This window comes from Mastomys coucha, unplaced genomic scaffold (genome assembly GCF_008632895.1).
Source record: "Mastomys coucha isolate ucsf_1 unplaced genomic scaffold, UCSF_Mcou_1 pScaffold6, whole genome shotgun sequence".
NCBI classification, from domain to species: Eukaryota; Metazoa; Chordata; class Mammalia; order Rodentia; family Muridae; genus Mastomys; species Mastomys coucha.
The window spans coordinates 9,277,983-9,293,415 of NW_022196912.1; the positions used below are offsets into that span (position 1 = coordinate 9,277,983).

General features: G+C 51.4%; 2 protein-coding genes and 1 long non-coding RNA gene across 3 annotated transcripts in view; 2 read left to right on the top strand and 1 right to left on the bottom strand.

Annotated features, from left to right (window-relative positions):
• LOC116079685 overlaps positions 1-6,766 on the bottom strand; it is a 7,703-nt gene extending 937 nt beyond the window's left edge. Inside the window, exons 1-2 of the long non-coding RNA XR_004114118.1 lie at positions 6,672-6,766; positions 4,729-4,863 (exon numbers count right to left, since the gene is read on the bottom strand). This is a non-coding gene — a long non-coding RNA (uncharacterized LOC116079685). The remainder of the gene's footprint in view (positions 1-4,728; positions 4,864-6,671) is intronic.
• Thada (THADA armadillo repeat containing) overlaps positions 1-8,847 on the top strand; it is a 289,337-nt gene extending 280,490 nt beyond the window's left edge. Inside the window, exons 37-38 of the mRNA XM_031355527.1 lie at positions 5,427-5,596; positions 6,613-8,847. Coding sequence (XP_031211387.1) covers positions 5,427-5,596; positions 6,613-6,993 — 551 coding nt within the window. The 3' untranslated portion in view covers positions 6,994-8,847. The remainder of the gene's footprint in view (positions 1-5,426; positions 5,597-6,612) is intronic.
• A 2,004-nt stretch (positions 8,848-10,851) lies between these two features.
• Positions 10,852-14,894, top strand: Zfp36l2 (ZFP36 ring finger protein like 2). The gene is made up of 2 exons (XM_031355528.1): positions 10,852-11,164; positions 11,664-14,894. The coding sequence occupies exons 1-2, from the start codon at positions 11,114-11,116 to the stop codon at positions 13,071-13,073; spliced, it is 1,461 nt and encodes a 486-aa protein (XP_031211388.1). The 5' UTR covers positions 10,852-11,113; the 3' UTR covers positions 13,074-14,894.
• Positions 14,895-15,433: the final 539 nt, after the last annotated feature.

Genomic DNA, 15,433 nt, shown 5'->3' on the forward strand with positions numbered 1-15,433 from the left:
AAAATCAGGTAAAAAATGAAGCAAAATCAAAAGTGTAATATTTGAAAGGTTTTTATACCAAGTTTTTTTTTTTTGTTTTATTTTTTTGTTTTTTGGTTTTTCGAGACATGGTTTCTCTGTGTAGCCCTGGCTGTCCTGCAACTCACTCTGTAGATTAGGCTGGCCTCAAACTCAGAAATCCGCCTGCCTCTGCCTCCCAAGTGCTGGGATGAAAGGTGTGTGCCACCACTGCCCAGCCAAGTGTTTTTTAAATGTCAAAATAATGGCAGTATGAGATCCCTTCAGACCTAGAAACACATTTCTACCCCTGGGCAGAAATAACGCTTACAGACAGCTGTTCAGGGGAAATGACTGCTTATGACCTATTCTCCCCTCTCTCCAAAGGATATAAAGGGAATGTCCTTCTACTATACTTGACCTTAGCCAAAAGGCCAAGAAGCGATGGGAATGTCCTTCTAGAAAAGGGAATAACCTCTCTATATCTTCTGGAGATGGAGACCCAACCTGTCATTACTGGGGTCCCTAAAGACAGTTTGTCTGTCCATGTGCTACACTAAGATAAACTTTAGTAAAAGTGCTTTATGAGCTTGTGGGTGGGGTGAGGTCTTACCCTGAGCCTTGCTGAACCCAATGGTGGCTGGCACATCCCTTACATGCCAGCAGCACCACCTCCTAACTGACAGGCAAATCTCTTCCCCAGAGGGAAAGGGAAGCAGGAGGGAAACAAGCAACGGTGGGAATATGGCTGTCCCTCAAATAGAGGGGGCTAGGGCCAGGGAGAGTTGGTGTGGGGAGGATGGTACCAGGGTCTAGCCACTACCAGGAGGAGTCATGGAGAAGGGCTCAGGAAAGAGGTACTCCCAGCTTCTTCTTCCTCCCCTCCAACATTCTAGGATCTTTTTCCCAGTGAATTAATTCCATCTGGAAGCCCAGTGGCTAGGAGACCTGGGTAATGGAGTCATAGAGATAAAGATCCAGAGACATCAGGCAGGGCAAAAGGCAAAACACAAATTGAAGGGCGAGCAGCAAAGCACTAACTGGCTGGAGGCAGCTCAGCAAAGTGATCCAGAGCTTGGGCTGCAGAGCCAGGCTACCTGCTCCCCGCTGCTGGGCAGTCTTGACCTATGCACTCCAAATGCCAACAACCCTGAGTGTAAACTGGTAGCCATACTGCCATCAACCTCATTCCAGCAGTCTGGGAGTTTTCCCGTTAGAGAAACAAGCAAAGCAAGCAGGTTGTCTATGGAAGACTGTAACCCAGTAGTAATGGCTGGTTAGAGACCTGGTATACACAAACGTATTTTCTCTCCATATATATTATCTATCCATATCTAAGTAGAGAGACATGATATATAAAGTTGCTTTTTAAAGTCCTAAGGATTGAACCCAGGCCCTCCTTCAGTGTAAGAAAAACACTCTCCCATAGAGCTACATCTCCAGAGCTCCCCTAGGACTGTTGAATGGACTGCTTAAGGGAGTTGAGAGCCATGGGGTTCAGCCAGGGATCAATTCCCTTTACCATTGGCAATCAAAGGATACTGAGGCAGGTCTGACTAATGGGAGAGGAAGAAAAAGGTAGTGTAGATGAAGCAGACAGAGGAAGGGAAGGAGGTGAGAAGAGGACTGTGACCAAAGGTCTGTCTCGGTGGCCACATCTGTCAACATGAGGCTAACATGGAGCCTGTGGTCTCTCATCAGACAGTCACGTAGTCAGATGTCCATATGGACAGGGCAAGAAAACAGCCCTGGGAATAGTAGTGGGGGAGCAAGAAGTAGGGTAAACTGTTCTCTGCCATGAGGCATGGCCACCGCTCTTCCCCAGACACCAGACTAATGTGTCATTTTCCTCAGACTAAGCTATTCACCCTCTGAGAAAGGGCCTGGGTTTTTCCTTGTGTCTCTCACACAGCAGCTGACCAGTACACAATTGTGAGTAGGAAATTACTTAGGTTGATGGGTGTTAATGTGCAGTAGGAAATTACTTAGATAGTTAATGTGTGTTAATGTGCAGGGCCCCCAACACCCTGACCAGTCAGTCCCCTAAAACTGATACAAGTTCCCACAGGTGCCTCACACAAGGTTCTCCAGGGCTACAGAAAGAACAAACTCAGGCTATCACCACTGAGCAGCTCTCAGTTGACCTCTCGGGTGGGTGAAAAAGAAAGTCACCGGGCCTTAGTCTAGACAGCATTCCCCTGGGCAGCTCACAACCCTGACACTCCAGCTCCAGGACATCCAGTGCCCTCCTCTGGCTCTACAAGTCCCTGCATGTGTACACACACTCTCTCTCTGTCTCTCTCTCTCTCTGTCTCACTCTGTCTCTGTGTATGTGTGTGTGTGTGTGTGTGTTTATGTGTGTCTGTCTGTCTTTCCCTCTATGTGTGTGTGTCTGTCTCTCTCCTTCCCTCTCTCTTTCTTTCTCCCTCTCTTCATCTCGCTCTGCATTGCCTTGATCCCCATAACTTTGTTGTAAGTTCTGAAATGGAAAAAGGAGTTTGTGGATTAAATCCTTAGCTTTTGTTTCTGATTCAGGACCCCTTGAGTATGCTAGGTTCACAGCAGACTCCTAACCACACTTGTTGAGTATGCTAGGTTCACAGCAGACTCCTAACCACACTTGTTGAGTATGCTAGGTTCACAGCAGACTCCTAACCACACTTATTGCTTGGCTGCTGGCTTTCTTGTTTCCTTGATGGACTTGCCAGCGTGAGTGCTAAGTGGAAAGTACCCCTCGCTCTTCCCTAGCCTCCGTTTAGAGGCATCCTGGCCAGAAGAGATCCAACTCTGTCCAAGTTTAGTCCAAGGCCAAGTAGTCAGCCAGGAGATGTGTAGGCTGCACCTGGCCCTTGGAGCAAGAGACCCACGCCATCTAAACCCAGCCTCCTACCTTCCTGGCATCCTCCCTGGTGGTTGTGATCCTCTCCAGGTTCATGCCCAGCAACCCCACACACATTCTTTTTGCACCTGTCATTCTCCTACCCATTCCTAAGAGGACTCATGGCACAGAGGGAAGCCATTTTGCCGTCAGTGTAACAGCCTGTCCTTTCTGGTGGCATGTCTGGTCACACCCATGTGTTCTTTATTAGACCCAACAGATGTGTCACTGAGTTACAGACATTGATTTGACTGATAAGAGAATTTAATAGTATGTAGCCCTGGCTAGCCTGAACTCACTATATAGACTAGGCTGGCCTTGAACTCTGGAGCTCTACCTTTCTCTGCCTCCAAAATGCTGTAATTAAAGGTATATACCTCCATACCTAACCTGGGGAGAAATTTTATCTTTTCTGCAGAGTTTTCAGTCCTTGCCTTAAGATCAAGTGAGGGAGGGGGGAGCGTTAGGAAGGTGGGAGGTGAGGAAGAGGAGAAAAAGAAGGGCAGAAAAGTCTGACAGAGGGTACATTTTTCTGAAATCTCAAGATCAGCTGACCTAATGCTGATCCCATAATACAGGCTTACACTCATGCCTTTTCAACAAGTAAAAGTGAAAAGATCAGCATGTTGTTCACCTCCATAGACGTGGGAGAAGTTCTCTCTCGTGGTGCCATCCTGAAGAGAAGCCACTTTAGCACTGCACTACCACCAAAGTACAGCTTTGTGCCTGCTCCCAGTGCTGGCTGAAGTGTGCAGAGCAGACTGTCAAGGCCCTGAGAGTGGAGGGATCAGCTCTGTGCTGCCTAAGGGAGTTGGCCCTGCTCTGTCACCTCCAAGTAGTGCTGACCATGCTGGACAGTCACTGGCCTGCCTATCTCACCATTTAAACAGAAAACAAAAACAAAAAGAATCATGCTTCTGCAAGTCGCTGCTGATCTCCTAGTCTCTGCTTCAGATGTAACATGAAACTGCTGGCAGTTCTGTTTCCTCAGAGCCACTTGGAGTTCTGTGACTATCTAGTAGTAGCTTCAGCTCTGATATCCTCATGTGTGAGGAAGAGTTAGTAACACCCAATCCTCAGATGCTGGGGGCTGAAGATGTGGCTGAGTGGCAGAAGACTCGGCTGGCATGCAGGGGCCCTGACACCACCAAAAAAAAAAAAAAAAAGCATAGCTCCCTTCAGTAGACCTTCCAAAAGGCCACCTAGCAGCTGGGCACGGCCTGCTAGTCCACATCCCAGCATATCCCAGCCCTTCCCTGAGTGCAGAGCAGGTTCAACTGCTTGTCAGATGACCAGGGACATCCTCTGGCCTGAGCGGAACTGTGGATGTGGGAGATCAGAGGGTTCAGTAGAAATACTCACTAAATGGAGGCATTAGTGCAGTGGGCTTGCACAGAGATCCATGCTGAGTTGAAAACCTTAAGTCTTGAGACTCAGACTCCCTTTTGCTGAGGTGAGAAGGCTTAAACCAATGGTAAGTGTCAGTGCCCAACCCTGCTCGAAACTCCACATTTAGGCCTAAGGCCAGAGAGTCACGTATGCAGGGTTCCCCCTAAGACACCTACCTCCTCTTCCTATACTTGCTCTTTCAGCACCTCACCCTCAGAAAGCCAGGAAGTCAAGAGGATAAAGAAGGAATTCACTATCTATACAACAACAACAAAACGCCAGCAAAATCCTAAGCTCAGGTTATAGCTCAGTGGTAGAGAACTCGCCTGACACATAAAACTCAGGACTAACACCCAGTGTACCCCCAGCCTCTGTGCAGCTGTGAGATGTGTAAAGCTTTACATCTGAGTGTGTAAGAGCTGGGGACCAGCTCAGTTGGCAGGATGCTTGCCTAGAGTGCTTACCTGAGGGCTGCATAAAGCTGGACAGACATGGTGCCACATACCGATGGTCCCAGTACTTGGTAGGAGAAAGCAGAGGATATCAAATGTTCAAGGTGATCCTTGGCTACAAACCAAGCATGGTGGCACATGTAATCCCTATGTCCAAGAGGTAAAAGCAAGAGAGTCAGAAATCATGCTCATCCTTAACAACATCCAGTTTGAAGCTAGCCAGCTACATGAGACCCTGTATTTGGGGAGGTTGGGGGCAGTGAAAGGGGAAAAAAATGTTTTTACATGTGAAATTTGAATGGCAGCATGTATGGATAGCATTTTATTGGCACACAGTCACCATCTCTATTGATTGTCTAGGTAATGCTTGGATCATGATCATATAAAACAGATGAGATAAAGTGTGGTGCCACTCTGCTCTGAGATGATAGGACTCCCTCTCCTTCCACTTGTGCTAGAGAGGCTAAGAGAGATGTCTAGTCCTACAGGTACTGCTAGAGGGTGGCGGGGTTCAGGCTAAGGGCTCATTCTAACAGTGAAGAAAGAAGGACCCAGGATAGGATTAAGAGCCTTCCATTACCAGTTACACCACCACTTCCACCCCTGGTATGGTGACAGGGGTTTTAGCCTTCATGTTCCCACACTCCTCTACACTTCTTAGGGCTGGCCCTGAGCTACATTCAGTGACTGCCTCCCTCCTGTCTCTACAGAATTTGCCTTCTGCCAAGTGGATGCCTCCATTGCTCTGACCCTGGCCTTGGCTGTTCTGTGTGACTTGCTCCAGCAGTGGGACCAGCTAGCGCCAGGACTGCCTATTCTACTAGGATGGCTACTGGAAGAGGGTGATGACCTCGAGGGCCTTGTGCAGAGCCCACATCAGGTAATCCCAATTACTTAGAAGCTGGGGGCAGACAGGGTGTCCTAGCCCCAAGGTGGAGCCCTGAGGGCCTGGGGAGTTTGTGAATAGTAAAAAGTGTGCCTCTAGCTGCTCTAATGCAGAGAAGAGACTGGGTAGGAGCCAACTTCCTGGGCGAGGCTCACAGGACTTTGGAGGTCCTAATGGCAAGTTTCAGACAAGTTAGGAAGTGCACTTTGAAAAATGTACCTTGAATATTGAGAATAAAATTATGAAAAAATGCTTATCAGTTGATCTTAGCATGGGCGAGAGTCTTATAGCTCTGAGTCTAAGCATTTCCCAAGAATTAGGGTCCTTCTAGAGAACATGGTACTCGTCCCCTCTCTTGTTTGGAGGAAAGGAGTGAGTTCTCAGGTAGGAAACAGAAGTCCCAGCACTTGAGAGGCAGAGGCAGGTGGATTTCTGAGTTCGAGGCCAGCCTGGTCTACAGAGTGAGTTCCATGACAGTCAGGGCTACACAGAGAAAAACCCTATCTGGAAAAACCAAAAAAAAAAAAAATCAACCCAATCTGTATATAAGAAACGAGAAGATGTAACAAAGTGTTTTTGATGAAATGACCCTGAGTTCTAGAAACTTGGTCTCTAAAGGCTATCACACATGTAACTCTTTACTCTGCTGCTGAGACTTCCTTTGCGCTTCCTCTGAATTTTCTCAGCACACCTTAAGACATTTTTCTCAGTACACCTTAAAACCTAAGACCCACTTCCGCACGCACCACTAGTTCCCCAAGTATCTTGGCTTGGAACTGCTTAACATCTTTATCAAAGGTCATGGCTGGGAGAAAAATGTTCCTCCCTGGTAGAGAGGTACTGAGTGAGAGTAGAAGGTGACCTTCAGAGCTGCAAGTGCTGTGGCATGGACACTGACAGCCCCAAGTGGGCCCTCTGTCAGGAATAGACATAGCTCCCACATCCAGTACTGTACCTGGCTCCACACGACTCCTAGGAGTCTTACTTTGACTGTTTGTTCCTTTATATAGGGGGAAGAAGAGCACATATTTGAAAAGTCAGAAGTCAACTTCTGGGCTGAGACTCTGACCTTCGTGAAATCTTTGTGTAGGCAACTCTTCCATCTCCTCTGTCAATCTGGCTGCCGCACTCCTCACTCCCAGAGGCTCTGCCACGTGCAGAGGATGGCATCAGAGCAGCGTCACCTCATTTCCCAGCTCTTCAGAGAACTTCCACTCTCGGCTGAATTTTTGAAGACAGTGGAATACACAAGGCTACGCATTCAGGAGGAAAGGACTTTGGCTGTCCTGAGGCTGTTGGCCTGCCTGGAAGGAAAGGAGGTTCTAAGAGCCGAAGACTGTCCTGGGGAATGGAGACAGGTAATGGCCCCAAGAACAGAAGCAGCATGTTGAAGAAAGAAGTCTGGGGCCCTTAATTCAGGTCTGCAAGACACATGGTGGACATCAATTGAAACTCTTTTCCTCTGGTGCCTCCCACTTCTGGGAGTCTGGGCTTCTGTCCCTACCTTGTCTTCAGCATACTCATTCAAGGCAACCCAATTAATTGCAGCTACCTAGGAAGTGAGGCTGCTACTCTGAATATTTATTCTGTCTCCAGGTGCAGGCCACCTGCAGGCCTGAATTAGTCTTTTCCATCCCAAAGCCAGAGCCTATTTCTCCATACACTGACTACACTGAATTGAGTTTTAGCATATGTGTCTCACACACACACACACACAGAGTGCCCTTTTGTCTGAGCTGTGTATAGATGCTGGATTACTTAGCAAATGCCTATTTGGTCATATTTCTAAACTTTTATTCCATTTTGGTAAAGGATATGTTCCAAGTGTTTGATTCTGGGAATATTAAGAATCCACAACATGCAAATACTTGTATTTTATTATCTACCTGTCCATGTCCTAAGAGTCCCTACTGTCTTCCCCAGAAATGCCTGCAAAACCTGGTTGTCACCCATCACTGGCTTAAGCTATTTGAAGGAGCCTATTTCAGCTACTTGGGGAAAAGGGAAGCCTGAACCAATGCTTAATTCATTCAGTGCCTCCACTGCTTACTATCCTGTGGTTGGTGGAAACAACAAAGCCATTTTCACTTCAGGTGCCAAAAACCAACCACATTTACCCACTTCAGAGGTTTCCATCTAGAAACCTTTAAGGGTTTGTCACTTCAGGCCCAGCCCATCTGGCATCCTCGGAAAACAGCAGGTGGCGCTCTTGCACACATTATGCTGCTGGTCTAGCTCTTTTGCTTGCCCTTAAAACTTCTTAAAACTATTCTCAGCACCTGTGCCCCAGCATGACTGTCTGAGGAAGTCGAGGGACAACTTTACAGTCAGTTCTCTCCTCCCACCTTTACATGGGCTCCAGAGATCCGACTCAGGCTCAGGCTTGCAGAGCGAGCACCTTTATCCACTGAGCCGCATCATGGGGCCCCCTTACCACTATTACCATGTACTTCCAGAGTATGTGACAGCCAGAGACACTTGCCTTCAAATTCATGGCTTGGATTTGTTACTTTATTGTGATCCACATTCCATTATCCACAAAGACCATGTCAGCTATAATTAGGAACTTGTACTAGCCTATACATATGTTCAGATACTTCTCAGCTGAGCAGTCACTTAGGATGATGGGAAGGGAACTAGAATGTGCAGGTCAGAGAGGCACTTCATATGCTGTTTCTTCTTGCAGACAAGCTGACATCTCACATGTAGTTGGTCTCTGAAAAGAAAACACAGCTATGCTGCTGTAGAGAACTGCATGCAGGAAGAGGGAAGGCAAGAGCTGTGTCTGTCCTGTTCATGAAGAGGAACAGAAGTCCCTAGGTGGTCTTGGAAACATTCAGCACCCTGTGGTTTGTGTGGCCTGTGGTCATTACCTAGGCAGGTGTCAGGCGCAGCCCACCGCTGATGAAAACTTGAAAACCTAACTTTTTTAGTTTGTTTTGGCATTTGCTTTTATTTTTCTGAGTCAGGCTTGCTATTCACACCAGGCTAGCCTCAAACTTGTGTTAATCCTTCTGCCTTTGCCTCACAAGTGCCAGGATTCCAGGCACACACCGTTATACCTAGCATTACACTATTTTAAGGTCTAGCTGGTGAGAGGGGCTGGTGGTATGATCTGTGGTGATAACCTCGGGAGACTAATTCTGATCAGGGCCCAACCTTCCCTCTCCCTCCCATCTAAAATGAAATAAAAGCAGTTATATAACAATAAAACTATCTCACATTAGCAGGCATGCTGTACCCAAGCATGTTCCAGAACATGTTTATGTTATCTCCAAGTCCATCTTAGCAAGTCTGCCCAGTGGGTGTTCTCGATGCTGTTAGCTGGGAATTACCCCAGACTTGGACCTGGGAGGGTAGGAGGGATGGATGTTTCCACGGTTTGTATCCAAAATCCTACTAGCAGCAGCTAGGGGAGTGACTGCTGCAAGCCTTCCCGGGAGGAGCCAGGAAAACCTCACTCACAGAGTCATCTTACATTTGGGGTCCTTGCAGCCACAGCTGCCCAGCAGTACTAGGGGCAAGAGCAAGTGGGTGGGAAGAGTGAAGCAGCCATCTTCCCTAAGTTCTACACTTGGAGTTGGGTGGCCAAAAGCAAGTTTGTTTTTATAAGATGGTAAGGGCTTTTTTTCTTTCTCAAGTTATGTTCTCACTCTCACACTAAGCTATGCTAGGCTGGCCCAAAACTCCCAGCAGTTTGTTATTAGTACTAAGATTATAGGCATGACCCTGCAGTCCTCTGGCTTTGCCATGGGCTCTACCTACAGGGGCAGCATGCATTGCAGTGTGGTCACACACACCTGGACTCAGGAGCCCTAGAGTGACAGTTAACCTTCAAGGTTAACTGATACAGCCCAAATGCACACTGGACTGTGTGCAACCAGACAGGAAGAGCAACATGGGAAGGATGTAGTTGGTCAAGCGTCCTTCTCTGGCAACTACTGGGCCTTCCACCCAGGGCAACCTAAACTGCCAGCTGGGTGAAACCATGAGCCCAACTTCAGCTTTTGGCAGCTAGTGTACTCAGTGTAGGGATAAAGGGCTTGTGGACCTGACCGGAGGGGCTGAGTAAAGCTGCCTGGCAGCTTGAGCCTCACTGGGTGCTGCTACGTGTGTGGAGGTGTGTGCCTCCTCTCAAAAAGAGCTAGGAGCCTTTTGGGAACGCTTTTTCTATGGAAAGCTGGTAGGAGTTGCACTAAAGGCAACAGAATGAGGACCTCTTCGCCCAACCTGGGTGGTGGTTCAGCAACCACCGCCTCCTGCAGCTAGCACAAAGCTTAGATTGAATGCGGTGCCTCCCACAGCCGAAGAAGGAAGGCTGCAGGATTGGACAGGCCAAGGCTGTACAGGCGGGAAGCCTTGGCTAGCAGCTGCACCCACATCCCTGAGATGGGTGGGGAGGCCAGGCCAACCAGCAGGCACAAAGGCGAAGGAAGTGACTTCCTCTATATCCACACTGCTCCCGCGACTTCCCTCTAGTCCCCCGGAGTCGGCTTTCCCGCCCCGAACACCCCGCGCCACTCCGCGCTTTTGGCCCAGGCTCAAGGTCTTGTGATGTGATTAGCAAAGCCAGCGCCTTGTCCTCAGACACTCCGCACTGCCCCACAGGCCGCAGCGATCCAGTCCTGTTTACTGAGCCTGGGCGGGGAGAGGGGCGGAGAAACGCGCCAATGCTCCCCTTAGCTGGCCGCTCCCGCCCCCACCCCTACGGCGTCTCCACGTGCAGCCGAGCCCGAACGGCCACCTACGGGGCAGGCCGCGACCCCCGCCCCCAGTCTCAAGCAACTTGGCAACGCGCACCACTGCAATATTGTTTGGTTTTGCAGTTCCCGCGCACGGAGCAAAAACTAGGATGGGAGATAAAAGCTGCGCCATTTGGCCCAGCGGGATCGGGCGAGGAAAGGCAAGTTCGGGTAGCCCTGTCCGGTCAGATAGAACGTGAAAGTGCTTCCCAGCGCTATACTCCAAGAGGTGGAGGAAAGCTAGATATTCCCGCCGCCACTACCCAGCAGCACCCAAGGGGGCCTCACTCCCCACGCCGCCCGGGACGCCCGGGCTGCCCGCCCCGCCCTGCCCCTCCCCCGGGGTAAAAATTGGCGGCGACCAATGAGAGGCCGAGAAGGGGCCTGACGTCCGCGGGCCGGCGGGCGGCGTTGCCTGGAGACCCAGGCCGGTCAGCGTTCAGTCCCCTCCCCGGTGCGCTTCGCCCCGCCGCCGCGCCGCCGCCGGGCTGTATATAGGGCGCGCGCTCGCAGGTCTCCGAGTTCCACCAGTCCGCGAGCTGCCGACGGCTCGGGCGGGGGGCAGGCCGGGGCGCCGAGCCGCGCTCTCGCTTCTCCTCTGCCCCCCACTCCGCGCCACAACCTCCTTCCTCCCCCTCGGCCCCGCAAGCAAAACTTTTCGTCCCTCCTTGCCCCTCGCCCGTTATTCGTCTGGGTTCTAGTCGCGCCGCTCCGAGGGCTCCTCCCAACCTCCCCGCTTGCAGTTCCGACCATTCCAGGACCCAGAAAAATGTCGACCACACTTCTGTCAGCCTTCTATGATATCGACTTCTTGTGCAAGGTAAGCCGGCGGCGGGAAAGATTGGCGGACGGGCTGGAACCCTCTGAAGTTCCAAGACTTGCCGCCGGGCCGGGCTGTGGCGGGAGGGACCCTTCCAAGTTGACTTTGCGGGTGGAGGGAAGTCCTGGAGTTAGCAGTGCCGTGCGCTTGCGACTGTGGGCGTGGAGAGTTGGGAGGGAGCGAGTAGCGGCTGGAGGAGCCGTGCTCCTCCCGAACCGACCGCGGCCACGCTGCCGGGACTTCCCGGACTGCGTTTGCGCCGCCCACCCCGTGGCCACGGGCCCAGGATCACATGGCTAGACCCGGAGCGGCCCGGGTGGGCGTCCTCCACTCTCTCCAGCCTGCGTTTTCGAGTGTAGCTAGCGGTGGAGGCTGCATTGGAACCCGCAAGAAACCCCAACAAGTGGGCAGTTGGGACCAGGCGTTCACTCTGCAGCTAGCCCCGACTCTCTTTCCCCATCCGACTTACACCCCGTTCCCGCTCCGCTCCCTTTGGCAGACGGAGAAATCCCTGGCAAACCTCAATCTGAACAACATGCTGGACAAGAAGGCGGTGGGGACGCCCGTGGCTGCTGCCCCCAGCTCGAGCTTCACTCCGGGCTTTCTGCGCCGCCACTCTGCCAGCAACCTACACGCGCTCGCCCACCCCGCGCCCAGTCCGGGCAGCTGCTCGCCTAAGTTTCCAGCAGCCCCTAACGGCGGCAGCTGTGGACCCGCCGGCGCGGGCGGCCCTTCCTCCTACGCCCAGCTCAAGGAGCCTTCAGGAAGCAGCGGCACGGCGCTGCTCAACAAGGAGAGCAAATTCCGTGACCGCTCGTTCAGCGAGAACGGCGAGCGCAGCCAGCACCTCCTGCACCTGCAGCAGCAGCAGCAACAGAAAGGCGGCAGCGGCTCCCAGATCAACTCCACGCGCTACAAGACCGAGCTGTGCCGGCCCTTCGAGGAGAGCGGCACGTGCAAGTACGGCGAGAAGTGCCAGTTCGCGCACGGCTTCCACGAGCTGCGCAGCCTTACGCGCCACCCCAAGTACAAGACGGAGCTGTGCCGCACCTTCCACACCATCGGCTTCTGCCCCTACGGCCCGCGCTGCCATTTCATCCACAACGCGGACGAGCGGCGGCCCGCGCCATCCGGAGGCGCCTCCGGGGACCTGCGGGCGTTTGGCGCGCGCGACGCGCTGCACCTGGGCTTCGCCCGCGAGCCGCGGCCCAAGCTGCACCACAGCCTCAGCTTCTCGGGCTTCCCGTCGGGCCACCACCAGCCGCCGGGGGGCCTGGAGTCGCCGCTGCTGCTCGACAGCCCCACGTCGCGCACGCCGCCGCCGCCCTCCTCCTCGGCCTCGTCCTGTTCCTCGTCCGCCTCTTCCTGCTCTTCCGCCTCGGCGGCCTCCACGCCCTCGGGCGCCCCGACCTGCTGCGCCACGGCGGCGGCGGCGGCAGCGGCCGCGCTGCTCTACGGCCCCGGGGGCGCGGAGGACCTGCTGGCTTCCGGAGCGCCGTGCGGCGGCTGCTCGACCGCCTCGGGCGCCAACAACGCCTTCGCCTTCGGCCCGGAGCTGAGCACCCTCCTCACGCCGCTCGCCATCCAGACCCACAGCTTCGCCGCTGCGGCCGCCGCCTACTACCGCAGCCAGCAGCAGGGCCCTGCGGGCCCTGCGCCGCCCCACGCCCAGCCCCCCGCCCAGGCCGCCGCGCCGCCCTCGCCTCCCTTCGGCTTCCAGCTGCCGCGCCCTCTGTCCGAGTCGCCCGTGTTCGACGCGCCCCCCAGCCCCCCGGACTCGCTGTCGGACCGCGACAGCTACCTGAGCGGCTCGCTGAGCTCGGGCAGCCTCAGCGGCTCCGAGTCCCCGAGCCTGGACCCCGGCCGTCGCCTGCCCATCTTCAGCCGCCTCTCCATCTCCGACGACTGAGGCAAGGGGGCGCCCGCGAGGGGGTGGGAGAGGCACAGCAGGGCCGCGGGTTGAGGGGCGACGACACTGCCTGCCGCAGACTCGCAGGCCCCTCTGAGCACTTGGACTCGAACTCTGCCGGGAGGGTTCCCCCCCCCACCCTTTCGGTTTTCTCGTTTCGTTTTTTGTTTTTATTTTTTATTATTATTAATTATTGCAAAGTTGTGTTCTTGTTGAGATAAAAGCCAACGAACTTCTTCGTAGAGATGAACAAAATATTCACAACAGGGCGGTTGTGATGCGGAAAGAACAAAAGATACCAAACACTTAAACTCTTAAGTTTTAAAAGGAAGAAATTCAGCCCAACACCAGCAGCTACCAACCACCATTCCATCTCTTTTCTCACTCGAAAGCCTTAGTTACAGTCCAGATGTGTGGGGACTCTTACCTTGGAAGGGGTTCCAAGACCAGTGTGAGCCAGCCGGCTGCCACCTCCCTAAACTATAAGCTTCTAGAATTCAAAATAATGCCAAGAACGTGCCTTGATGCGAGTAGCTCGCAGCCTCCTTTGCGGTGGTTGCTGACCTTGTTTTTGTTTTTTTTAACAAAGTTCTGTATGTCTGGGGGTGGGAGAGCCCTTGCATTCCAAAGTTTGATAACTGGCTCACTGCCACCACTTAGTGGGTGTTTAGCTTAGAACCATTTCCTCTGCTCTCTGGAAGCCTTGGGCAGAGCTCAGTTCATAGTTGTTGGGAAATAAGTGCTTCATTTTTAGCTGTCTTGAGTTGATCCGCACCACTGCACCACAACTCAATATGAAAAACTATTTAACTTATTTATTATCTTGTGAAAAGTATACATTGAGGATGTTGTTCATACTGTATTTATCGAGTATGATGAAAGCAATAGATATATATTCTTTTATTATGTTAAATTATAATTGCCATTATTAATCGGCAAAATGTGGAGTGTGTTCTTTTCACAGTAATATATGCCTTTTGTAACTTCACTTGGTTATTTTATTGTAAATGAGTAAGAAAAATCTTAATTTAAGAGATTGTATGTAATATTTATTTCATTAATTTCTTTCCTTGTTTACGTAAATTTCGAAAGATTGCATGGTTTCTTTACAGAAATCTCTCTTGATGCTGTGGAAGTAGTTTGAGGAACATTTTGAGTTTTTCTTAGAATGTATAATGGTTGTAGCCCCTGCCGTCAGGCTCACGTGTGACACGCAAGCTTCTCTAGATCCAGCTTTATAAACCAGCAAGGAAAGAACGTTTGCTGTTCCACCAGCTCTACTGTGACATTGAGTATAAAGACATGTAGCAATAATGGGGGAAACGGTCTCAGTGCCTTCATAGGGCCCGAACTTGCCTTAAATCTTCCTCAACCAAATAAGTATTTCATTAGTGCTTGAGAATTTGAATGTCGGATGGGTTCACCTGCACAAAAAAAAAAAATCTTTTTACCACTTTTTTTACTATCGCTATGAAGTGAATAGGCCACATCTTAGTGCTGAAATGTTGGTGGGACATGAATACGCCTTGTTTATGAGTCCAAAACTTGTACTATTATTTTTCAATGTAAAGAGGCAGGAATGCCTCCTGGCCTTCCTGGATGGCAGATGAATGAGCAGTTGTTCAGTTTGTGTGTAGGTACAGTTGGAGCACCTCGAGTGCACTCTGGACTACTTTGACAAAAGTAGGTTTTTGAATGTAACAAGATAAGTCAACTTGAGTTGTAATATATTTTGGGGAATCAGTTCACTACAAATTGTGACTGTAAACATTGTACTGTAAATGTTTTGTAGTTTCCCCCAATAAAATTTTTTGGAAAAAAGCTCTTGAGTAGTGTTTGGTTTGTTTTGTTTTTTAAACTAAGTCCTGGCTTCCCAGAGCCTCAGCCAGTCTGGGAAGGGGTGTGTCGAGGAGGTGGGGAACTGGCGGGTCTCAGAAGAGCCTGCATCCACTTGTACCTGGATTTGTTTTATAGCAAGTCCTTAAAGCTGAAAGAAAGTAATTATTTGGCTGTCAAGGACATTTGTTAGCTGTTCCCTTTGGAAATAAGATGCATCCCAGTGTTGGCCGGCTGGCTGGCTGGTGGCAGGGTCTGGCGGGAGACCGCAAGGGGTGTGGCTGGCCTGTGACTCACCCAGTGGGTGGATCACGTGGCTGCTCTGGCTGCAGAAGGTCCGATTTTTCTCTAGTATGCCTGACTAGGGCCTGTAGTCTGGACGCGGAGGTCTGGGCCAGGCACTGGGAGCCGGGCTAGGGTTTTGCTTGGACTTTGAGAGGCTGGGTTATGTCCTTCAGAGAGGGAGGAAGGAAGATTAAGCCGGGTAAACCTCTATCTGGGTGATGCTTGTTTACACAGAAAAC

Coding starts and splice junctions, on each gene's coding strand:
- Zfp36l2 (XM_031355528.1), top strand. CDS start 11,114: ATGTCGACCACACTTCTGTCAGCCTTCTATGATATCGACTTCTTGTGC. Junction 11,165..11,663: donor ATATCGACTTCTTGTGCAAG/GTAAGCCGGCGG, acceptor TCCCTTTGGCAG/ACGGAGAAATCCCTGGCAAA.